Source organism: Onychostruthus taczanowskii, unplaced genomic scaffold (assembly GCF_017590055.1).
Source record: "Onychostruthus taczanowskii isolate IOZ18803 unplaced genomic scaffold, ASM1759005v1 scaffold32, whole genome shotgun sequence".
Taxonomy (NCBI): Eukaryota; Metazoa; Chordata; class Aves; order Passeriformes; family Passeridae; genus Onychostruthus; species Onychostruthus taczanowskii.
In genome coordinates this window covers 7129802-7156163 of record NW_024500572.1, presented here as the reverse complement: position 1 = coordinate 7156163, position 26362 = coordinate 7129802, and the positions used below count along the sequence as shown (strand labels likewise).

General features: G+C 38.6%; 1 protein-coding gene across 2 annotated transcripts; it reads left to right on the top strand.

Annotated features, from left to right (window-relative positions):
- The first annotated feature begins 360 nt into the window (after positions 1-360).
- Positions 361-26355, top strand: TANGO2 (transport and golgi organization 2 homolog). Of its 2 annotated transcripts, XM_041410131.1 has the most exons (9): positions 361-508; positions 5722-5843; positions 9908-9996; positions 10197-10316; positions 11319-11433; positions 18361-18431; positions 19782-19935; positions 21666-21770; positions 23517-25780. In XM_041410131.1, the coding sequence occupies exons 2-9, from the start codon at positions 5788-5790 to the stop codon at positions 23635-23637; spliced, it is 831 nt and encodes a 276-aa protein (XP_041266065.1). In that variant the 5' UTR covers positions 361-508; positions 5722-5787; the 3' UTR covers positions 23638-25780. The 2 variants fall into 2 exon arrangements, with proteins under 2 accessions (XP_041266065.1, XP_041266064.1); XM_041410130.1 differs by lacking the exons at positions 361-508; positions 5722-5843 and having other exon boundaries at positions 9801-9996; positions 23517-26355.
- Positions 26356-26362: the final 7 nt, after the last annotated feature.

Sequence of the window (26362 nt, the reverse complement as noted above, 5' to 3'; positions counted from 1 at the left end):
TGAGGAGAGACCTTTAAGATCATGAAGTCCAACCTCATTAACCACTGTAACCTCTATAAACCACTAAACCGCATTACCGCATTTAAACACCTCCAAGGATGGCGGCTCTGCCACCTTCCTGGCCAATCTGTTCCAATGATTAACCACCCTAACAGTGAAAAAAAAAATTTCTACTACCCGAATTTCTCGTCTCAGCTTGAAACCAGATACGCAGGCTGAGGCAGCCAAGCAGCAGCTCAGGCACTGGGAGATGACTGCCCAGTGCGCTAGGGGATGCCGGGCGGAGTCGCACCGGCCCCTCGCACACACCCCGCGGAGCTACAGGGCCCCGGGGCAGGGGCACGGCGAGGGTGTCGGTACCGGCGGGCCCCGGGCCAGAGTCAAAGGGAAGGAGTCGGTACCGGCAGTGCCGGCGGGAGGAGCCGGGCCCGGCCCCCGGAGGGGCGGCGCTGCTCGGCCCGGCCGCCCTCCGGAAGCGGCGCGGGGGACGGCGGTGCGGCGGCCGTGGGTGAGTGAGGGGGGCGAGGGAGGGAGTGAGGGACTGGGGGTCACTGTGCTTGCAGGGCGGGCTCGGACACAGCCCGGGGCCGCCTCAGCTGCCAGCAGCCTCCGGGAGCTGCCGGGCTCCTGGTTTGGGGGCTGTGTGTGCCGTTCCTGGCCACCGCCACAGCCCCGGCCCTCCCTGCCAAGGAAGGTGCTGCTCCTGAGCGCCATTTGCTTAAGGTTTTTAGCCTAAATTTATCCAGCAGCACCTCTGGGGATATTTTCAGGTGTCAGTTCGCACCTGTTTTTCTTGGTTATGCGATGGCATTTCATTCCTGCGTAGGTGGTGGCTGGTTGGTATTTGCGTCACATACAGGAGTAATTGTAAGAGCACTAGAGTACAAAAGTAATAAAGTAATTTTTAAATTAAGTTTTAATATATAGTTAAAGTAATTTTTAAATTAAGTTTTTAATATGTAGTTACCCTTTTAGGTCAGGAAACAGTCACAGTTAGTGAGAACTACTAATGTCTTTTGGTAGTTCCTCCCTGAAGAAAACTGAAGAACTGGACAAGCTAAAAATACAGCTTTTATCTAAGGAACAAGCCCTGCAAAAGGCTCTGAGTCTGCAGATCCGTTGCTGATCGTGCTCTTAAGAAACTGGGGCAAAGGCTGTTTTACTCCGTTTTTATAAATGTTTCTAAAACATGATGTGGTGAAAGGTTATGTTTACTGGCGTTTGTTCCTCATGGGAGCAGTGCAGTGGACCTGATCTAGTAAAATGCCACAGCGAAATCAAGCAGCTGAAAATAAAATTAGCCAATTAAACTTGGGAGTGTCATTCACCTTACATGTTATTTTCTGTGTTTCTTAAGTGCTGTACTTTTGCATTGCTGCCTCTTGCAGGGAAGACTGGCTCTTCACCTTGGTAGGGTTACAAAGCCTGGGTTACTTACAAATGCTCTTCGTAGGAAACAACCTGGAAGTCATCAAATTATAGATCCATCTATTCCACTTCATCTGTAGTTATTGGTATTGCTACTGCGGAGCATGTGGTACACAAGGGAAGTGCAAAAATGAACCAGTAAAATGCTTTTTAAATGCAGCCAGGAGACACTTTCCTCTGAGGGGAAAAAAAAAATAGATTACTTTTAAGAACAAATCAAGCATCTCTTATTTTTGATTATTTTAAAGTTTGCTATTAAAAACCTCATTTCAGTAGTACAAGAAAATTAATCCAATTTTATGGCATTCTGTGGGCATTTGAGGACTGTAGGGCTCAGTTTTATTTGGACATACTCAGAAGAGACAGTAAAATAGTTCTGTACTCTGCTGAACACAAGTTATTGTTGTAATACATAGAACTGGCAGATTCCAGTGAATACTGTTTTAGACTGCACCTAAACAATAGTTTTGGATGAGTTGAGAAGGAGTTGAGACCACTGTGGTAACTGATAGATCATAGATTTATGATGCTTCATTTGTGAATACAAAATACATAACAAGTGGCTTCCTTTTTCAAAGCCTGCTACTGGGAATTCTTAAGAGTAAGATAGATTTCTGCCAAATTGTGAACTGATTGCTTCTAATCAACGAAATGATGGTAGAACCCTATGAAAAGAACACGCACAATCTATCAAGTTTGGGTCTTCTGAAAGTCCCTCTAAATGCTACCTTATGTTGGCCTGTATCCACTCAGGCTTTTAACAGATCCTTCAAATGAGCAAAACAACACACTGTGCTGTCTAACAGAGTACTGTAGCACAGAACAGGAATGTTAGTTACTTTAATGTCATTTCCAAATTAGTAGTGCCATTTGGAGCAGAACGCTTAATTACAGGATGTTTTTGGTTCTTGACAAGCTGGTTTGTGTGTATTAGGCATAAGTTGGACAGCAAACTAGAAACATTACAGAGATTGTTGCTGTCATGTCATCCTTGGTAGCTGTTGTCTTATTGAGTAGGAATAAGCAAACTAGAAGTTATAAAAGCTCATTATCTAGAGAGCAGTCTTCACTGTCTCCAACCTAGAGCACAGAATTTCTCCCCACTTCCTGCAGACCTTGTCATGTTGCATAGTGTGTATATTCTGTCTTGTATTCTCCTCAAAAAGAAAATCAGAGAGCAGGTGTTGTACCACAACTTAGCCTTTTCTATTTGAACTCTTTAAACTATGGCACCTCCTTCATTTCTAAGGATGGTTCTGAAGACACATTTTCTGCAGAAATGCACCTTGAAAATCAGCTTTTGATCTAGCTTTGGGCTTGCTGTAGGATCAAGTTGCAAGTGGAAGTCAGTGCTGGCGTAATCTTTTTCACCTTCTCCTCTCCTTGGTGTGTAGGGACTCAGCTGAGTGAGGAGGAGGCTGAGTTGAGCACATGTGCTTTGCAGCTCCAGTTCTGTGCAATGTGCTCATCTCATCCCTGTGGCTGCAGCAGCAGCTTTTATGTATGAGCAGAGAGAGTGGCAACTGCATAAAGACTTCTTGATGGAATGTTTATGTACTTACAATATCTGTGACAGCCTCTTTTTAATTTTTTTTCTCTTAGATTTTGTTAATTATCTTGAATTTCAGAATATCCAAATTTGAGTCTGACTTTCAGTATGCTTCTATTTAAGAATTTAAGGATAATTTCCACAACAGGTGTTTCAAGTGTAATGTCAGCTTTAATCAAAGAAGTTACCAAAATACATTGCTTGCCTCCTTTGCCAGTTAAGTGTTGCTGCTGTTTTAAGGGGTAGCTCTGTTTTATCTGCCTTAAACACTTCTGTCTTAAAAAAAAAAAAAAAAGGTTGGACTGTTTACATAGGACCTATAAACATTTATGCTTGTCTCAAGGCTGGCAGGTGGAGCCTGAGATAAAAAATGCTGGTTTGATATTTGGGGTTAATAAAAGCATAAATGTAATTTAAAGAATTGTAATAGCATCAAGCAAGGTTGATGGGGGGACAAAAAGCATTCTGTCAAAGCAGTAGTACCTAATCATAATGACTGGGGATTCTAGAAAGGTACTGAAGTGTTCAAAATATTTGTCCTTCTAGATAATTGTGATGAGCTTTGCAAACTTATTTTGCAGCTGTTTTCTGACTTGCAGTTTTTGTTTAATCTCTATGCTGGCCAGTAACTTTGCATGAACAGCTGGACCTGCTTGATTATTTGAAGAGAACTCAATAAATCAGCCAATGGAGCCTGAAACCTGTTTATTAAAATATTGGTCTTATGAGTGATTAATTGCAAACAGTTTTCTATCAAGTAATCCATTTAATTATCTGGCAAGGCACCTAGCAGCCATATCTCCATAGTCAGCAAGAGTACTCAGTGACAGTTGTCATTAAAATTGTATTTTATATCCCTGCTTTCACCAAGTGAGCTTCTTTGCACTTTGCAAAAAAAAAAAGTTTTTAGGATTCCCTGCCATACTCACCATAGTGCTGTAGATGGGAACCTCTAAAACCATAGATTTGAAGGTGATCTCTTCTGAGCTGTGAGTTTGTTTTTGAAGTAGTCTGTGTGTAGAAGATCCAAGTCTTCCAGTACGGGCATTTCAAGTCCAGTATGATTGCAGTCTACTGAAAATTCAGCAATAGAATTCTGAGAACCAGAATATGACCTTCTCAAAAGTGTTTAGATTTTCTCTATAAAGCTGGCTATGGTCTTTTTAGAGACCAAAGACCTGGCTAGTCAATCAGTTATCCAAAATTCAAGACTGCATCTTCATTTTAGGATGAATTTCTAAGGCAGTTATTTTGGGATTGACTTGACAGAGGCAAAGAAAGCCAGCAGTGTGTTATTGTGCAACCTGTTTAACACAGAATAATTGGGATAGCTCTGCTATTGCTGCTCTTAGCTCATAGATTATGAGTCACCTTGGGAGGGAAATTCCTTTTGTCAGCGAACAGAATTTAGAATACTTTGAGGTATATTTATATATATACAGACACACACACGCTCCTGTGCACTAATTTTCTTGTCAAGCATGTCAGGAGTGTTGCACCTCTTTTTGAGTTGTTTCATGTCCTGCAGCAGAGGAGTCTCTTTGCAGGATATTGGGCTGCAAGACTGAACCTGTGCTCCAACAACAACAGCAGGCTGGTTGTGGTGCTGGACTGTGACTTAACAGGAGCCAGCAGCTATGGGCAAGATGTTAATTTGAGAAAAAAAATCTGTATAAATGCTGCACTTGTAGCTCTGTTTTTGGTAATGTGAATGTAGTCAAGATGATCCATTTCCTGATATCTCTTATGACAAATTATGTAGCAATTAAAGGGCAAGAGAGACATTTTCCACATATCTTGAAAGTATGGTTAAAAATCCTGGGTTTTGTACAGAAGTTTTTCCAGTTGTTGAGTTTCTCAGATGGCCTTAGAGTTGTGGTGTTGAATTCTGCCTCCCTCTCCCCTTGGCTTACCTTGAAAGTCCTTGCATGGCAAAAGCTCTCAGTAACAGTAAAAATGGTTGTGTGTCATTGGGTGGTGGCATTCTGATAATTGTTAGAGCAGCCTCAAAAAGTAAAGATCAGACTGCAGTTTTATTACCAGAAGAATGTTAATTGGACAACACAAAATATTTGAAAGCTGTTTTGTTGGTTTGAAATGGAAAGCACATTTGTCATTCCATCTGCATGGCCAGAATTTTAAATATAGCACAAGTGCTGGAAACTCCTCATCAAAATGTAAACTCTGGACACAGAACATCCAGTGTGTTTCTGTTTGTTCTTGACCTTTTACCCAATGCTAAACAATAATAATTTCTCCTGGACATTGGTAGTAGCTTGGCCTAAGTTATGCTTTATTTGCAGGTCTGTGAATGTCTTTAATGAGGCTTTTTCTGTCTTCTGCAACAGTTTGAGTCTTATTTTCTCCTTTACTCTAAAAGAAGCATTTTGCCTTCCTTAAGAGAGGGAAAAAAGTAAAGGTGCTTTACGGGTAATGAGCAGAAAATTGCATAACAGTGGTTTTTTTCATGTATTGCTAGTACTCTACACTTTGTCAGTATTTTCCTGATGCAGGTTTTTTCTCTAAAAATCTGAACTAGCCAGGAATAACTTTGAAAGAACTACTATAAGAATTTGGTTAGTAAATCAGTCTTTAGAACTATTCTACTTTGAAGTTGTATTTTATTTATGTGTTTGTATCATGAGCTATTAGTCACTACATTGCAATCCTTAAGCTCCAGCACAGCAGCAAGTTTCTCTTTTTCTAATTTGCAGTGTAATAGATAATCTTTATTACTGTTTTAGGCTATTACAGAATGACCTTGCATTGAGCCTTTGTGGAAGAAACAAGATTTAAACATCAGTTCTTCAATGTGCATCCTTCTATTCAAATTTGACCCACGGCCAGTTTCAAAAAATGCATACAGGTAAGATGGTTGTAGTTAAAACAGACCTGCTTCTGTGATATTTTACCCAGTTCCTTTTTGTAGCCAGTGTGTGTGAATTACAAGCTCAAATCAGTATAATGAGTTCAGTTGTGCTTTTGTAGTGTTTAGCTTCATGGCTTTCCCCATTGCAGGAGTTACTGTAGCCTTTTTTAAAGCCTTTGGTTTTACACTATATCAGAAGTCTTGGGCTTTCTAATCACGGACTTTTGCTGGTGATCTGTGCTGTGTAAGTCCTTTAAATATTGTACTCCAGTGTTTGGAAGTCCTGCCTTCTACTTTATTGTTTAAACTAGGGGGAATCCTGTTTGTTGGGCATCACAGTTGTAGCTGTCCCCTGATTTCAATGTGGTAGATATGTTTAAGGCTTCCAGTTTGCAACCAAGGAACTTCTAGTAAGTGTCCTAGCCTTTTTCCCCCCCTGAAAATCTGCTTTCAATTAAAACTGTAGGCAATAAATGAAGTCGTGTGTATGAAATATTTAGACAAAAACTGAAGAAAAAATGAGCTTGCAAGCTTCTAGGTCTGTTTATAAGAATTTCTGTATGTCATGCAGTGAGTTTCCAAAGTATTAAATATGCTGTAATCATTTTCTCTCTCACTGTAGCCTGTCCTTTTAAAATTTCATATCCAACATCAGTATCTTTGAGTACACCAAGTATGTAATAAAAAGTCAGCAAGCACTTCAAACTATAAACAGACTATGAAGGTTTATTGCTGTGTTTATATATACTGTATAGGTTCCATATTACCTTGTAGGGTACAAGTATTGGTATTCATCCAGAAACCATCAGTCAGTCTGCTCAGTAAATCGTTGTGCCTTTCACTGACTTGTTTGCTTGTCCTCTTGTATTAAGAAGCAGATGCCATTCTACAGAAAGAGAGGAAACGAGAATGGAAACCTCAGTTGTCCAGAGTGCATTCTTTCTGCATCTGGACCTGCCTAAAAAGGGATTTTGTTTATGATGTGACTGCTGCTGAATTAATATATCTGTTTATTTGGTCTGACTTGCTTTGTGTTGGTAGTTAGTGAAAGACAGATTCATCAATTTGATGCCTCTTGGGAAAATCCTTTGGATGTAAACTGCAGTTGCTTGCCAAGTGAACTTTCTGCCATGATCAATATTTAAAAGTAGAATTTAGAGTAGTTTGCTTGCTATAAAAAATTGCATCAAGATTGAAATTATTAATTTATATCAGTAAACAACTTGCTGTCAGCATCAGGACAGGACAACACTTTTGAGATGTTTGGCTCAAATTCAGGAGTATTTAATTGTATTTAACTTTCTCTATATCTTTTGTTAAGCAGTGCCTTGCTCTATACCTGAAATAAATCACTCTGAGCTACCTGTTAGGGTGATAAGTGCCAGGCCACAGTGTTCTTGGTGCCAGATTTTAACATCAGATACATAACTTTAGTCCTTTTTTTTCCTTACCACCAGCCCTCTTAATTCCAAGCAGTGTTATAGCCATTGGACCAAGTGAAACATCTCTCTACAAGTTCTTGCTAAGGGTGATTTTTCTTGACAGTTCAAGCATCACTGTGCTGTATCTGTGTTTATTTTGTGGTGAGGTCTTGGAACAGTTTGCCCAGCCAAAAGGGGGTTCCTGCACCTGCAGACACTAATTCCTTTGTCCATCATGAAGCAGGCAATTAAACTTTCCTTACTGTTCTCTGCTTTGCATCTCTAACAGAAAAAAAAGTGTCAGTGATAGGCATTAAAAGTTGAACAGACAAACAGCTTGTCATTGACTGAGTTTACTTGCTAGAAGAAAATGGCCAAGTTAAAACACGTTCTCTATAACACTTGAGAAAATTTTCCATCCAAGTAGACTCTGGCTTCTAGACCAATATATTGGTCAATTTTCTTGAGCACCTAATTAAGCAAAGAGCTCACTCTTGTGACAGTCTAACAAATCCATCTGCCTGTACATTTGCAACTGGTTCTGTTTTCCCTCTTGGGGCTTGTTTGTGGTGAAGTTTAGTGCAGTGTAACAAGCACTTTAGTGTAGTCCATTTTTATTGTCAGAGGTAATATGCTGCCTTTACATCTTTCTGAATAGTACTGTGTGCATCTTACAAATAAATTAATGTTTCAAGCTTCAAAGCTATAATCACAGGCTCTTTTCTGGAGCTGAATTGCATTGTAGGAAATCGCTTTAATGGAATGATTTCTCATGTTTTCATTTCTCTCAATATTAAAATAAATCTTAATATGTAAATCCTCATACAGTTGAATTATTTCAGCTATAAAAATTGCTGAATAGGCTTTTTGCAATTTATTAGAAGATGAGGGTCACTTAATATTGCTCCTTTTCACTATAATTATGTTTCATAAATGACAAAATAAAGACATTTTTATTATTATGCTTTTGTATACTAGCCTTGTGCTAAATTTGGGGGCCTGCATTAAACTTGAGATGGGGAATATTCAGTCACACAAAAAAGACTTTGCTTATTTTTAGTATTTAGATACTATAAACAAATAGTAACTATGAAGTTTAATGTAATAGAAACTATGTAGTTTCATGTCAATTATTATTGAAGGCAAAGTATAATTGAAGCTTCAGGAGATGAAAAGTGCTGTTCAGGCAATACTCTTTTTAACAGTGGAGATACTAATTTAAATAAAAATCTGTGAAAGGAGGCTGCATTCTGTTAATGGAGCATGTTGAAGTAAGATGACAGAAATTTGGTAAACCAGCAGAAAGCCAATAGCTCAAAGACTAGAATCAGCTAGAAGAAGAGAAATTATGTAAGTTTGAAAGGAACAATATTATATTTGCATTGGAAAGATAAACTTGTACATACAGTTTGCTTTCCAACAGATGTTATGTTTGTTGGGCAAAATACTAAGCACTTACCTTACAGAAAGGATGCCATTGAAGTGTCAGGTTTTTCTAGTTTCTCTATGGTTGATTATGATTCTTTTCCTGTAGTATTTATAATGTGCAACTTGTACCTTGCAGTCCTCTTTTAAAACACTTTATTAGGGAAGAGATGAATTTGCAGGAAAGTTCAGAAACCTGCAGAAAATGTAAGTACATCTGAATGCCAAACAAAGTAATGAGATGTCATTGGAATTGATTCTCGTGTGTTGTGGCTAAAAATTAGAATTAAAATTGTATGGTCTGTCTTCAGTTTCCAGTGGCAAACTTGTCTTCTGCTGTGCAGCTGTAATTGGGATGCAGCTGCTGGGAGGAACTGACAGTGAAGAAGATAACTGAGGTTATGGAGAACTGGTTAAGAAAATCTGCAGGTTTTTGAAAGATAGCATTTCATTAAAATTATATTAAGCAACAAAGCTGGAGAGAAGGGGGGAGCGTTCGCTGTCTCACAGTTGAAATAAAGGCAAGTCATGCTGTGGGTACTGATGGGCAGGACTTTGGGAACTGCTCTGGAGCTGTCTGCAGTCACCTCCTGCCCTGAGCCTCCACACAGGGCTTGCCTGGGTCACTGTTGTCTTTTACCTTTACTTGGATCAGCCAAATCCATTATCTGCTCCTCGGGTGAGGATGTTCGACCAACAAAAAACACTTTATAAAAATAAAAATTAAAAACAATAATAATAATAATAATAATAATAATAATAATAATAATAATTTTCTTCAATTAAGCTGTAAATTTGTGCTGAGGAATCTTAAGGTTGATTTTGAAGAAAAACACTTTATAAAAATAAAAATTAAAAACAATAATAATAATAATAATAATTTAATTAAGCTGTAATTTTGTGCTGAGGAATCTTAAGATTGATTTTAAATCTTAATTCAGTGTCTTCTATTGTAAGAGTTCTTTTTTGAAAACACCAGTTGCCTCATTCACTCACCAAGATGGACTTGCTGAGTGTCTCACGACAGTGAGAGAGGCTGCTGCCAGATGTCAGTCGAACTTTAACACTGAGTGATAAAGGTGAGGTGGGAGATAAAGGATGGTTTCATGCTTGAAATGAGTTAATGCTCTGGAAAAAATTGGATTCTGCTCCTGCCTGTACTGTGAAGTTCCAATTTGTAAGTAATAGTGTCTTTTTTCCTCTTGTGTTCTACAGGCTTATTCTAGCAGCTAATAGGGATGAATTTTACCACAGGCCATCCAAATCGGCCGAGTTTTGGGACAGCAGCAATGAGATCCTTAGTGGTATGTATGTCCTGCTGTTTTGAGTGCTTTATTATATAAAGGAATCATGGCATGGTTTTTTTAATTATTAGGGTGGTGGTGCTGCCTTTCTAATAAGAAATTTTCTTCTTCCTTATACATCTAAGGAAAACATGTTGTAAGTTTGAAACATTTTTTAATTTTAATGTATTTAATAACCTAACTCTTACTTATTCCATTAGGTCTGGATATGGAGGAGGGAAAAGAAGGAGGAACATGGCTGGGAATCAGTAAGAAAGGCAAGATGGCAGCCCTGACAAACTATATGCAGCCAAATATTGATAAAAATGCAAAAGGAAGAGGTATGGAAGAGTTGAAATAAAAAAAAACCAAACAAGAAAGTGGATAAACAAGCCCTGATGTTCCAGTAAAATAGTGATGATTACAATATTAATTTTCTTAACACAGCCTTATGGAAAAAAAGAATGTTTGTGTGCTGTAAGCAAAAATTTCTAACTGATGAGTTTGAGTACATGTGTGAGGAACTTGACTTGGATAGTGATTTCTTGATCAAGCAGGCATAAGTAAAACAAGATGTAGTGCCTAGAGCCTGAAGTCACATTCATACAAGTATGCAGCAGCACCATCTCCTCTGGAAAGTAATTCTAATTAACAGGCAGAAAAATTAGCCAAGCATTGAGCTAGTTTTGGATTATGGTAGACTTTTTATAGTGTATATTCATACTCAGACACCTTTGTCATGGAATGCAACGTGGATTATGCTGGAGGTAGCCTAAAAGATTCTTCTTCGCCACTGATAAATCAGAGGAGGAGAAATAATACAAAAATACCCTCTTTCAAAGAGGATGCTCAAAACAGCAGATTTGTTAGGTTTTTTAAAGTAAAAATAGATCTGTTTGTAACTGTCATATGGTACTGGATTGGGAATGTATTGCAATGGCAAAACATGTTATAGAGAAACAAATGAACCATGTCATTTGTATTTCATTTTAGGGTCCTATATCAGGGAAGTGAAGCAAGACAAGAAAGAATTTGTAAGGTGGGGGAGAGGAAAGGTGCATCCAGTCCAGAATAGTTAGTAAATGTGAATTCTTAGAATTTCACCAAGAGCTTTTGACTGAGTTCTTCAGAACGAAAGTCATGCTCTTAATGTGAACATGGTGCAATGATGTAAGCCTTTTAAAGGTTGGTTCATTATTTGGGTTGATTTTGTGGTTTGGGGTTTTCTTCCACTGTTACAACCTTTTGGTAACAGGAATCTTTATCTTTCTGTTTATTGTACCAGGGCTGTCAGAATAGTGAGTATACACATACAAGTTGCTCTATGTACTTCTCTTTCTTAGGTGCTCTTGTAACAAACTTCTTGACTGCAGATCTGGACAGCTACTCTTACTTGAAGAAAGTTTCAGTAGAGGGACATCTTTACAATGGATTTAATTTATTAGCAGCTGACTTGAAGTAAGTCTATAAAACATCACAGTTCAAATATCAGAGGGAGAAAGATAATAACAGTGCTGTACATACAAGTCATAGAATCCAAAGTGCAGAATGCAAAGCCTGTCACATGCTAAAGTTAGAGCTCATGATTTTTGCTAATTGGCATGCAAGGCCCTAATTTTATTGTGGTCTTCCTTTCCTTTATTATTGTTTATCTTTCAAACACTGGAGAGGTATCTTGAATTCTAACCATTGCTTCCCACAAAACTTCTTGCAACTCCCTGATAGGCTGTAGCCAGTCTTTACCCTGGAGGCTCTGGGGTTTGTATTTGAGAAGACAAAACCTCGGCTCATAATTTCTCAGACACCTTTTTTTCTCTGAGAGTTGACATGCTGCAGCAGGATTAAAACAGCTGAAAGCTTTCAAGCTATTATTCCTGTCAGAGTGTCTGTGTCATTAATCTTTCCTCAAACATTAAAAATCAGCACAAGGCAAATAAACATTAACTTAAAGTTTCTGTAGTTGAGAAAGGATGTTGGATGCTTGATTATAATCAGTGTGGTTGGCACAATCCTTTCCACTGTTTGTGCGTGTGTCTATACACAAGTACATCTGCTGCTTTGCCTTTGCATTCTGCCTGATGGAGAAGAAGGGAAATCCAGGGCTAAGGCATCTCCAGGCCCTGTGTCAGTTCCCAGCTGGATGCACACTGCATGACTGGGAGCACATCTAGACTGCCAGGAGCACACTGCTGCTTTGGCACACTTGGTGCAGGAGCATTAATCTTGTTAGACAACCTGATGGTGCAGGGCCTTCTCCCACTCAGCTTTTCTACAAGCTTCTGGGAATGCACTTAAAGCAGAAGGCCAGAGTGTTTACTGTTTTCAGTGGAAATCATTTCTAGCGCCCTCTCACTAACTGACCTTGTATGTACATTTTCACTTTCTGTATTAGACCACCTTCAGCTGATGGCTCAGACTTACCAGTCAGTTCTGTGAAGATACCATGAGTGTATTTCTGCTTGATGGGCCTGCTTAGAAATAAATATATAGGTTGTGTTTCCAGAAATTCAATCCAGACGGTGGCCAGGCAGTTGGAGGGTTTGAAGCTTTTTTGGTCTTTTTACCCTCTGCTTTATAAAGTTCATCTTCTCACTGGAGAGTTCCCAGAATTTTTCAGTTGCCTAAATTAATTTTTACCATGGTCAGAGGATTTGACTTTTTGACCTTTTTGCTGTATGTTGCTGCCTGGCTAGATTGCATAAATTGGAAGGCTGTCTTTTACTGAAAAGGCAACAGAAGAAATAGATGTGTTCAAGCAAACATCATATTCAAGGTGTGACCTAGCAAGCAGTAAGTTTGAGTTTCTTCCTTTTAATATAGGAAAAGAGAACAGTCATAATGGCTGCTAGTATGATGATATCAAAATAGGTTTGATTGATTTTATTTAAGGTAATAATTCCTGTGTTGGGTTTGTTTGTTTATTCCTTCATGCTGGGCTGATAGAGAGTTGTATGCTCAATTGAATAGTCTTTCCATGGTGATACAGGTCATAATTCCTTGTTGAGTATCACTCTGAAAGCTGTGTGTGTTGATTAACTTTACTGCTTTGACATGTCCTTTGCCTTGGATACTCTGATGAAATGAAATTCTTGGCAAGCTAATGATGCAGAGCAATTTCAATAATATTTGTAAACTTGTCATTTTAGGAAATTAGAATTACTCCAAAGAGAAATGTGGTATATGAATGGGAGCTACTTCTCTGTGTAAATAGAAAATGGTATTGTAGTTGATGCTATTTTGTTGGGCCATGTTACTGTTCAAAACAAAGATTGAGGATTATCCTTAATGTGTTCTTCCATTGTGTAACAAATAGTGATTGGCTCTGTTAGAGTGTGTGAAATAGAGGGGAAACTCAGATTGAAAATGTAAATGAAGGACTGGTGGAAAGGGGTGTACCTGACCACATGATTCTGCTGAGTGTAAGTAGCATATTTAGAGAGATTTACAGTGTTTGACTCTTCAGGTACACATTTCAGAAAAATAAATTTTATTTTGTTGCTGTATGATTATGATGACAGTATGCTAGATGACAGGTGCAGTAATACAAGAAGGGGAGCTGGAAACAGCTATACAGGTTATAAATTCTCCTTGTTTATTTCCACAGCTTAGTGTGACTCTTATTTTTAACATGCATGGGTTTTGACACTTTCAGTGAAATAATCTGTTTACTCTGTGACATCTCTTTTTATCAATTTAAACACTATTGATTTGCTGTTTTAAGAAAATTACTTAGTACTTTTATTTTTCTGATTTTTCAGGTATCATCTTGGGTGTACCTGCTGAGTATGACAGTCATGAATATTTATTCAGTTATGCAAAACATACTTTTGTGTTGAATTATAGCATGTGGCAAACAGTTTCTGTTTGAAATCTTGTGGAGCTGCAAAATTGGCTTCCAGGAAGGCAGTGTTGCCACTCCTCTCGTTTTGGCTGTCTGTAGGTCTGATTAGAAAGGAACAAGGTTATCAGAGGCTGGACTGTTCTGTAAAGTAAATACCTGCTCAATATTCAAAGGGGTTTTCCTTCTTTCTCCATTTGTGATAATACCTGAAGGCAGTGAGCTGCTTTTGTTGATGATCAGGACATCATTTCTGTCCTGAGGAAAACGTGTGTTCAACAAATCTACTGCTACACCTACTTAGGCTTTCGCTACACCTACTTAGGCTTTCGTGGGTACCTCAAACTGGTGTCAGGGCTTATGTGGCAGCATCTCATTTGTGTTCCTTACTGCCAAGTGTGTGATACAGACTGCCCTGAAGGACAAATTGGCAGCTTCTTGTCACCCACCCAGCAAGTGTAGTCTCTGACAGGCTGTCAGTTAGAACCCATACAGTTCATGTGCAATAAGATCCCTGTGTAACAGGAGTGAATCACTTTCTCCATGATGAATAGACAAATTGTGCCTTATAAACAAGTCAGCTGGAGGGGATTGCAGAAAATTGCCTTTTGGGTGAGCTTGTCTGTTCTCCCCTGTCACAGGCAGTTTTCAGTTTCCCTGCAGGGAAAATGTACTGAACTATACCATCACCTACAGGCTCTCACTCAGCATGGTGAGTTACTGTGACCTGGCTGGGTGGGAAGGATTTGATTCCTCTCCAGAGATTGGATTTAGGTGCCTTTTCAAAGTGAGATAGGGTCAGAGTGCTGGTATGAAAATAACATGGGTGGTCAAGTCCCTGGGACTGCTCTGTGAGCTCATTTCCTTTTCTTCTCATGCACTGTCCTAACTCAGTATCACCTTTTGCAGAGTATACCTGTCTTGCTTCTTGTGGCTCCCTCATGAAAATGAGGTATTTCTGCATATCTTTAGTCACTTCCAGTGGATGGATGGACAGTCCAATGTCAAAAGAAAGAAAAATGCTTCTGAAAAACTTTTTTATCTCTTTCCTCTGGTGTTAGCTTCTGCCTGGCCCAAAATATTAGGACAGTGCCAAAGAAATGTTAGACACTGACAACAAAATCACAGTCTGTTTTAAGGCAGACTTTGTATGCTGTGAGTATCTGGCAGAATTATTTTCACCATTTTATTTGGGGGTAGGTGGTAAACGTTTGGGCTTTACAGTTGGTGGTCTGGTGTTTGCTTTTTTATTTTTAGCTTCAGAACAGAAAGAGTTATCTGATTAGATCATGAACATTGGAGAAAAGAAAATGAATCTCTGAACTGTACTACTTATTGGAAGCTACTGTACAGCATTTCAGTGTTGCTGCCAGTTTCATCTTTTGTCCTTGCACAAAAAATACATGCACAGATTATTCATAAAACAATCCAACGTCCTTGTCTGTAGCAGAGTAGAGCTCAGTGCCCAGGGGAGTGATCACTTGGTGATAACCACACTCTGTGCAGCTTTACTGCCTCACTACTTTTTTCCTTTTTCTTTCATTCTGAGTTTTTGTTGGTCATGACTTGGAGCCACCTTGAAGCTGAAGCAGGGCAGGAGTGCAGAAGGACATTGCTTATGTTTCATCAACGTTAAGAAGTGATTGTGGCAAGCTCTGTATGGCTTTCATGTTGCTGTGAAGCTTCTGTTGCTACTGAGATTTGTGCTGCCTAGAATATTTCCTAGAACATTTACTATTACTTACATTTTTTTGACAGAATGATGTATCTAAGAGCATAATTTTAGTTTCTTTCTGCTGTCAGCTATGGCTGGGATTTAAAAATATGTGTATTGGGTCGTATTGTCATCACTTTAATTATGCCTTTATTACTTCTGCAGTGAAATTGGTATCTGTACTTGTAAGCCTGGGAGGGAAAAGAATCTTGAGTACAGGCCAGTGTTTTGAGGCAATTGCTGCGATCAAGCTTACAGTGATTTTTTTTCATTTTGGCTTCTGCTTTGATGTTCAGTACTGAGTACCTGTAAACAGTAGGAAGGGAATAGGCAGAGCCAAATGATAAAAGAAAGAGTAGCTGACTGGCACAGTGAACTAAATTTTGAAAGTATCCCCATTTCAGAAGTCTCTTGGGAGGCTTTAGTCTTCCTTTGACAGAGGGCAGCAGCAGTGCTGCAGTGGAGGTAAGTGAAAGCACTCATCTGGGGGAGTGTGCATGCTACAAAATACAGATGTCCTGGATTTGTCAGTGACACAAATCTTGGAAGAGATGCTAGAGGATTATGTTCTTTCATGTAAAAAGCTGTGCTAAAGGAAGTCAGCAGTGCCAGCTTACTCACCATGAAGTTTCATCTGTGACAGGCCTTTTCTTACACAGCTGTGTTCCAGAGCTTCCTTGGGCCATTTGTCCACCTTTCCATCTAACACTGTCTTGTGAGACTTCAGGTTATAACAATTGCTCTGATCTTTTCACAGACCTTCTACAGCAGGTATTTGAAAAGAGAGTAGTTAATGCACCAATACAATAGTTCGTGTGATTTCTGATGTCTTAACTAAAGAAACCTGAGGTGGGCTGTTGTCTGTGGAGGCTTCAGGTGGTCAGTAAGTCTTGACATCAGCATAAATAAATTTGAACAAGGGTTTTAAGGATAAGAAGGATAAGGAAAATAAATGTCTTTTAAGCTACTAGAGGAAAGTTCAGAAATACTACACATTTCTTTCAACAGTCGATAAATTGCAAATTGAGTAACTGATGTTATCATAACTGATGTTATGTCTTACATAATACTTAACAATAAAATAAGAAGGATAAGGAAAATAAATGTCTTTTAAGCTACTAGAGGAAAGTTCAGAAATACTACACATTTCTTTCAACAGTCGATAAATTGCAAATTGAGTAACTGATGTTATGTCTTACATAATACCTAACAATAACAATAGTGTACACAATATGCTTGCTATGGTTGCTGTCTTCTGTCTCTGCTGAAAAACTTGATAATCATTCTGTGTGGTATCAGAAAGCTCTTATGGATTTGGGAGGAGGAAGAGTAGTGCACAGAGAAAGGCACTTCTATTTTTGCTTTGTGTGGGCTTTTTTTGTATTCCTCTTCTTGACTACTCTGACTTCTATAATTAATAAGTTAATACTTCCTTCTTCATTTGGCTGTCTTGCAAAGGACACTGTAGAATGTCTTTCATTATGGCTTTTCAAGAAGAATATAAACAGCTAAATCAAGACTGTTTTGCTTGTTATTAAGGTTTGAGTAGCGGATGCTAAGTTATGCAGAGCAATTTAAGTTCCAGTACATCATTAATGAGATTGCATTCTATATACTCTGATTTGCATCAGCACAGAGATACTCCTTTTTATCTTAGGAAAGAATGGGGAGTTGGAAATCGTTTCTCTTCTGTATTATGCTTTATGCTACTTAATCCAAATTCAGTCTTAACTGCAAGTTTTGTGTTTGGGTTTGTTTTAGTTTTTTGTTTGTTTTCTTTTTTTCCAATTTGGAAACTCTGTCTGCTGTCTAAGGACCTGGAGCTTGGGAGACAAATTAAAAACTGAACTATGGTCAGAATGTGCTTGTTGGTAACTGTGAGCAAGTTAATCACTAGAGGGAAATACAGAATTAGCTTTCATTGCTGTATTCTGGCAAATAAAAAAAAAAAAAAAAGCCAAACTCCACCAACTGGAAGTGATCTGAGGAATCACTATTCCATGTCAGCTAAATGAGGGATGTTGAGAGTGAGCCATCTAATGGCAGTCCATCTCCCACAGGACACACAAGGCTTATTGATGACTTACTTTCTCTTTTTTTCTCTTATCAGTTAGTTTGGTGTTTGTGTTGTCGGTATCAATGCGACTATGTAGGTCCCTGATGTTTGGATATGCTGATACCATCTCTGTCAAATAAGAGTTGTTTGCAGTGTTGGAAGCTGTCTCTGAACCTTGTGCAAGACCCTCCCTGCACTCTGTGCACAAGAGAGAGTGAGTGCTGCGGCCAGTGCCTACAATTAGAGAGAGATTCAGTGACTACAGTGATCTGTAAACAGCCAAGAAATGCACAAAGGACCCAGCTATGCCCTGCAGCATTGCTGGAAGTGGGCCTGAAGTGCACTTCTGCCATCTAAAGTAGCCCACAGCAATCAGTGGCTTAGAATGCAAGAAGGATTCAAAAGAAGTGATGGGGAAAGGGCTACTTGCTGTGATGGACAGTTCCTTTGTTTTCACATGCCCCCTTCTCCCAAGCAACTAAATCTCCAGTTAATCAGAACCAGGTTTTTGTCATTAAGCCTGGCTACTTCCATGCAGAAGTTATGTGGTTTTACTGAATTTTACTGCAGTTATGTTTAAAAATTATAGTGCTACTTCTTGATAATGGTGCAGTGTTTTGAGAGGAGGAAAGTAATAAAACACATCAATGTCTGGTATCATAGGAGCAACAGTGGGAGAAGCATCTTAATGTGCTCAAAGATTGCATGAAATTAAAGCATAATCAAATATAGAAGCTGATGGCTTTTCAAGGAGAAATTTGTATTTATATTTTTCAGTACCACCAAAGGAGATGTAATTTGCTACTATGGAAACAGAGGAGAACCAGAACCTGTTTTCCTAAATGCTGGTAGGTTTTCTTCAGAAAGGTCTGAATATTATTTTTTCTTATGTAGCTGTGCATTGTTCTAGTAATTTAGCTACTTAAGCATTGTCTTCCCTGACTTTTTCTTTGTATTCTTTAAAAGAAAATATTACTGAATGTCCTTGAATTCATATATGTTTTTGTTAATAACTTGCAGTAAAGAATCAATAGTTCATCAAAAGTTTCTATCCATGTCAGTGTATGTACCCACCTGCAGTGCAGTTAGTGGAATACTGCTTAGGTAACTGGCAGAAGGACAGAAATCTGTCTTGAGAATGGAATTTTCAAAGGGTCTGACCCTAACTCCCCTTACCCAGCCGTTTGAAGGTCACAGTATGACTGTGCTCCCCCAGGGACAGAGTTGGCTTTAAAAAAAAAATGCAATCTCTCTTATCAGGTGAATCGATTTAAAAATATTTCAAATCTGGTTCTTTGCTAGCTAGCTACAGAGAACAATGCTCCAGAAGTCATCATCAAAAAGGCAGTTTAAATGGAACCAGGACACATGGAAGGCTCTGAGCAGTGCAACTGGTTGGTAACAGTTGATGGCAGAGCCATACTTTGCCTGCTTAGGTTTAATGGTCAAAATGTGGCTGCCAGTAGGCAAATTGTTATCGTAGCAATTACAGCATAAATTCTTGGAAACAACTGTTAGATTTTGTACAGCTACAAACATAAAACAGATTTTAATACAGACATTTTTTTTTAAATTTAAAATCTGGCCATGTAGTAATGAGAAACTGAGTCACAAATTCAAGGTATCTGCAGACTGTACCAGAAATGGTTGTGGTCTCTGCTTAGACAACAGACTCGTGTGTACATGGCTGCCTTTAGGAGGAGAGGATGTTTGGTAATCTCTCATCTGGCTTGTGGTGAGAGGGTGCCTCTAAAGAGAAAGGTCCTCCTTGTCATGCAGTGCTGCTTTGCAGTGTTTTTCAAGAGTAAAATCAGAGGCAAAGATAACTTATGATTATTGTCCCTACACTGGACAAGACTAGATTGCAGAAATTATAAAATTCTGTTGTGCCTTCATGGTTTAGCAAACCAGAAATTTAAACTATCTGCTGTAGATATGAATTAGAGCAGAACTGAGACCAAGTACTGAGCGTTAGCATGAGGGGAGTGCTTGAGCACAGCCCAACATAAGATGGGAGCCTGCTGTATTCTCCTGTTCAGTAATGGGGCTTGTGTGTTTATGGCACACCTGAAGGTAAAGGTTAGCTGGGGAGTCACTTAGACTTTATTAAATTTTTTTAAAATGTGTAATGACAACTGAAATCAGCAGAATGCACTTTCCAAATAAATTGGGCCTTTTTTGTGTGTGTATTTGTGTAGGAATATATGGATTGAGTAATTCTTTGTTGGATACACCATGGAAGAAACTTCAGTATGGGAAGCAGCTTTTCACAGAAGTGGTCAAAAGAAGTCAAGACCTTACCAAAGAAGATTTGGTGAAGGAGCTTCTTACAGTGATGAATAATCAAGAGCCGTAAGAACATGATAGCTGGAATTTACTCAAATACAATATGATCCATTTAAAAACATGCATATAAAAACTGTTTTGAAGGGAAAAAAGCACTTTACCTTCATATTAATTGAAAGTAGTGTTCTCACAGAGCCTGACTTTCAACAATATTGATTTTTAAGCAGGAGACACAATTAAGGCTACTGCAGTTTTAGACCTCATCAGCTGCACTGGTTTCTCTGTGCCCTTTTTTAAAAAGATTGCATTTCTTAATAAGGGCAATGAGTGCATGACTAGGGATGTGCAAGCTGCTTGCTGTCAGCTTTTTGAAGGCTCACATAGGTTTGGTTACTGCATTAAAGAAAGCATTTATTTACATAGATCATAAAATGCTTTGGATGGGAAGGGACCTTAAAGATCTCCTGGTGCCAACCTCTGTCATGGACAGGGACACTGTCCACTAGCACAGGTTGCTCAGAGACCCGTCCAGTCTGGCCTTGAACATCTCCAGGGATGGGGCACCCACAGCTTCTCTGGGTAACCTGTGCCAGGGCCTCAGCACCCTCACAGTGGTGAGTAGGTTTGTGTTTGTAGGTTTTACTGTTCTGTATTGCTGCTCAGAGTGTAGACAGAGGGTGGAAAAGCAACACTTCAAAATACAGCCGGCTGCTTTCCTCAAAAGTACAGTTGTTTCAGGCTAAGCGGGGGAAGGAGAAAAGGAAGTATGTGTACAATTCAGTCAAGAAAGTTCCAGGAAAGGAATTCCAAGAAAGGAATTTTCAGTCAGGGTAGTACCCCAGATGAGTTTGAGATACAAGGAAGGTTCCTGCACTCCCAGTTGATGGCACAGTGAACCTGAACCCATCAGCTAGATGTTCAGAAGGAAAGGAGGTTGATAGCACTACATTCTGCAGACATGGAGTAGGGTACAGGAGGTGCTGTGGTCCAAATTCATATCACTGCTCACCATCTGGTAACTTTCCTGTTTACCTTGCCTTTTATCTGTTTGGGAAGTGATTAGAGTTGAAGCAAAGCTGTTGCTGGTATATAGATTCAGTTGCCCAAATTTTACAGCAAATTTTAATGCTGGCATTCATGAACGTGGCATTTTTCAGTGGTTCAAAATAAAGTTTTGTATAAGAACTCAGACATCTGAGCAATGAGTAGTAATTGGGGAGTCTGCTAAGCTGTCTTAATAGTTTTTTTCATCTGCTATCACATCAAGAGATTTTTTAAAAAATTGTTAGACTTTATACTTTTTACTAGTAAAAAGACAAAGGTATAAGATACAATATAGTCAAATGATCCTCCCTTAATGTTCAGTAATTCCATTTGATCTCATCTGAAACCATCTGACTATGAAAGGGAAATATTTACTTACAAAAAGCAATATTTAAAACTAAGCCTGTAATCTTTCCAAATCACACTTCAAGATGAAATGATCTTTTCATAATAAATATGAACATGTGGATATGCACTAGCTTTGAACTTCCTTAAAATATCCTGTTTCATATTACTTTATGATCTCTTTGTGTGTGGATATTGCAGGAATGTAGTGGGTACAGCGGTTGGTTTAATCACAGAATTCCATTCTTTCCTGGTGGGTTTTTATCCTTTACCCCCTCTGTTCTGCTTCAGCCCTGCCTTTGGCTGTGATCTCAGGGATGTCCTGGAACTCCTTCCAGATCAAGAGGTCTGAATGTGTTCATATTGGAGATTTTTTTTTTTTTTAACTACTTTCCTACTTTTTTCAGTCAATTACCAGACCCTGCAATTGAAGACCAAGGGAAGGATTACGTCCGTCCCATCCTGAACAAGTACGCGGCTTTGTGCGTTCGCTGCCCGGGTTACGGAACGAGGTAAAAAACTCCTAGCCAGAAATAGATGTGTACTGCATCAAAGCACATCTCAAATCAAATTGGGCTATTGTAAGGTTAAATTCTATAGTGACTGCTTTAATTTTTTAAAAAATATTAATCTGTTGTAATTCAGTCATGTATTTCCGTGGTCAGTATTTGAGTGTCTGGGATTTGCTGCTGAAGAGCATTTGAAGCTCACACTGTGGTTCATCTTTGATGGAGAGCACGGCACAGCTTTACCTTGTCCCAGACAAGATAATACAGTTCTCCTGCTTCCCCAGTGTAATAGCAGATCTGAGCACATCTAACTTCGATCTTACCAGAGATTTGCAGAGCACCTTTCTCCTCCACGAGCAGGAATCCTGTCACCTGCATTGCTAAATCGGAGTTTTCCTTAGAAATTGCATCATAAAATGAATCTGCCATTTTTATACATTAAGAACCTATTGCTGTTGTTCAGAAGAACCTGTATTTCCACTTCTCCCCTAACTGATGCTGCTGTTTTTACTGAGATATTCTTGCCCTCTGCTCTGACTATTCCACCAAAGCTGCAAGAAGAATAGAATAATGCAATGCAAATCTTCATTTAATCTTCAGTGGGACAAAATTGGTGGTGAACCCTGTTGCTGGTGGTGGGGAATTGCTGCCCTAAAAGTCTGCCAATAATTTTGCCAGATTGGTCTGTGCCAGGGTCAACCATAGTATTTCCTCTGTAGAGATGGGAGTTGATAAGCAGAGTGCTCACTGCTGTAGGCATTTTAAGTTGGTATTCTGAGAGATATACTTAGTATTTACAGTGGTTTCTTTAAATGTATTAAAAGAACATTTTAAATACAGGATAATGAAGACATAACATGGTAACAAAGCACGTTCCTCCCCTTGCTTCACAGATTGGAGTCCAGCCATTTCAAAGGAAACAGGGATAACTTGGTAGAAATACTGACCTTCTGCTGGTGAATTAGCACACATTTCAAGTCTCCCTACTGCTATAATTGTATGCTCGCACTTACCTTTCCCTTAGCAACAGGGCTTAGTGAATAGAGGTTGTTAACTGGGCCTCACTTTCTTCTGAGTAAATTAAGTTCTTTTTCATATGAGTGGACAACTGTGAAAGTGACTTGGGAAAGGCCACCGGATCAGGATGGTGCAAAATTCCTACTGTCAGTCATCCCTTTGTGGAAGGGCACTGCAGTGTCCATGGAGAAATAGCAGCTTAGCCAAGGCAAAGTGCAATAGGTGCACAACTGGCATCTTCTTCTCATGAAGATGAAGTTCCTCTTTGGAACGTTCCTAGAGAGACACCTTGTTCCTGATCACATATCAATGTCCTGTGATAATAATTAACATATACAATTGATTTGAAAGAAAGGAATGAAGTGAGTACTATTGATACCAGTAATCCTTATGGATTCATGTAGGGTGTGAAGAAAAACTTAGTTTTATGTTACTTCTCTCTGAATGGAGCACTTTGCACCAAGTTTAAGCTTTTACCATATTCTCTGCAATGAGCAGGTTTGTGTGTCAGCTGCTGCAAGTGCAGCAGGGAATCAAAGCAGTGGCATGACAAGAACAGACTGCAAATGCCCATTTGAACTTGTCAGGATGATTTCTGCCCTGCTCGTGTGTTGAGTATGTGCTCAGGAAAAAAAAAAAAAAAAAAGGGTTGAAACATTTGGGAGTGAGGGATGGCAGCCTGGAAGCTGCTGTGGTGGAGCCCAGGTGTAACCTTGTGCCGTTGTGCTGCAGGACGAACACGGTGGTGCTCATCGATTCCGAGGGATGCGTTACTTTCACCGAGCGCAACATGATCAATGCTGATGTCAACCAGTGGCAAACGAGCACCTATGAATTCAAACTGCACAGTTAACAACTTTCCACATGAATGGTTTGTAATAACAGCAATGAGACAACAAGCCATTAAGCTCTAGTAAATGTTTTGTGCCAGCCTCCACAAACTAAAAATAGCAAGGAAAGCAAAAGTTTAAATAAACTGGTATCATACCCTGTCAAGCTCACAAATGCTTTGGAGAAAACCAGACAGAGATGCTTCTTTTTTTACGTGAAGTAGCAACTTATAATCAAAAATATTTTATTTAATACCACCCTACTTTCAGGGCAAGGCCATCTTTGTCCAAAACAAAGTCATTGCTTTTTTGTAGGTGTGGATTTTTTTAAAGATGTTATAAGTAGACTTAAACTTGTTTTTAGTTCTAATGGTGGGGAAATATTTGCTGCTTTTATTGTTCTCTATGAAGGTTTTACCAAACTTAGCATTACCTTCAACATATGCTGTTAAGATTGTACAGCTGATGCCAATGTGCACTAAATGAATGTATGTTATCCTGGTAGTATTAAGTGCTTTAGTCTTATTTAAGCTTTTCAGTGCCATGGTGCAATGTTCTGCCTGGGGAGGGCAGAGACGGGGGGATTCTTTACATTTGTTTTTCTATAGTTAGTATAGCAATAGATCTTATTTCTAAAACTTGATCTGAGAATCAAGGTAGGGAATTTAGTTCAGTCTCTGTTCACTTTTACTGAAAGAACCATGGGGACAGGCTTGCATATCTTTGACCTGAATAAAACTATTTGTGCTGTGACCTCCTGTTTCCTGATAGTCTAATTAGCAGTATTGGTTTTGTTATTTTCTTCTCCAGCAAGCAGGTAAGGAATAGGTACCTGTTTGCAAACAGAAGCTGAAGATGAGGTTTTCATGTATCGGCTGTTTTGTACATATAAAATTTTGGATTAATTTCTTTATTGATAGAATGTGTTACAGCCTAGAGTGGATTCCATCTCATGGATTATTAATAGAAGTAGCTATGTGTTGTGACACTGTTGCAGTCTTATATTGCTGAAAAAGTTGAATATTAAGAGATACTTCCTATGTTCTAACACCTGTGAATTAAAAAGCTATTTAAATGCATGCTTTTTTCAATTATTCAGTGCCAGTGTAGGTAATGGAAGATTCTAGCTAATAACAGGATATTTGAAAACCCTAGGCTATTTTTGTTTCTATTGATGTTCTGTTTTGACTTTTTTTGAATACTGAATATTAGGTTAGTAATGGATCACCACTATTTTTTTCCTTTAGGTATGCTGACTGTATTTTAACAAGCCTCTGATTTTAATTAATTATTGGAAAGTTGTCAGATTTTTGATACTCTTTGGAAGTTTTGCAGCTGTGTTTCTGTACTCAAGCTGGTGTATTTTGGCATTCTCACATGTGTGTGTAATGGAGGCAGCAGAAAATGAGACTTTCCATTAAGGTGAAGCACTGTGAAAGGCCATTCCCAGATTTGTATTTGTCAGGAAGTGCTAAAGCAGCATTTAGTCAAATATCTTACTTATATTTTCATATTTAAATAGCTTCTAGATACAGGACTGTTTACATGACTAGTCACAGGTTGTGGATTCAGTTCTGTATAAATGACTTTTTGACCACCTTGACTGCAAGACAATCAACAATCGTGTTGGGTTGTACATGGCTTAGAACTCAAGCCTTCCAGACTGTCCTTCTGAGCTGCAGGAATTGGTCAGACCTTTATAATTTATTGATGACTTCTTAAACCCTATATTTGTATGGATAAAAATGTTAACTGTTATTTTTAGATGCAGAGAAGTAGCTAAAACTGTCTTAAATTTGAATTTGATGCATGCATACCTAGAAGCAAAGCCCTGCCTCAATAGCTTGCTCTGAGAGTTTGCATAGCAAACTTTTTTATATCTACTTACAAATAGTGGATATTTAAACATTAATATTCTCTTTGAAGATATCATAAAGGCAAGCAAAATGCATGCAGTATCATGCTAAAAGCATTTGTAAACTTCAGTATTTATAGCAGTCCTGTAATAATGAAAATTTATTCTTAGTTTTTACATATAGGCAAAGAAAGGTGAGTCAGACCTTAGATGTAAATATGGATTATAATCATGTATTTTGATATGCTTGAATCAAAATTCTGAATCTGGGATTTGCTTTTTCTGACAAAATAAACAGGAAAGAGCCCAAACCTTGGATGTTGTTTTTTATCATGTCAGAATAGCTAATAAAGTGAGGTTTTTAACTTCTTTGGAAGCTTTTGTGCGAGTTTTGTCACTGGCTTCAGTGGAAACAGGATCAGGACTGCTGGGCAGATATCAGCAAGTGGTGCTTGACCACAGAAGTGGTGAGGTATTTGTGTGAAGTGCATGATCTACTCTGTGTAAATTAGAGTTGCAATGAATCCACTGGAAAAAGGATACTGTACTTGCAGTTAACAAAGAAAGTGTTTTATTTTTATAAATGTATTTTTAATAATAAAAGGGAATTTTAAATACCAGTTTTAAAGGATGTAAAGGAAAAAGGTGTATATAGGAAACTACTGCATGGCATTTTACTAAGTTTGCTTATACATACCATCTCTTCAAAGTCATACATTTGCAAGAGATTTTTGTTTCCTGATTTTTTTTTTTTTGAATGGTAGTGGAAGAAATTTTAAAATGTGTAAAACCTCAACTATGGTTTTTTGCTTAAAACTGTGTCATAATTGTTGTTTACATGTGTGTTCAAAACTAGAATCAGAATAAAGTCAAGCTGGTGATCAGTCTTTGTT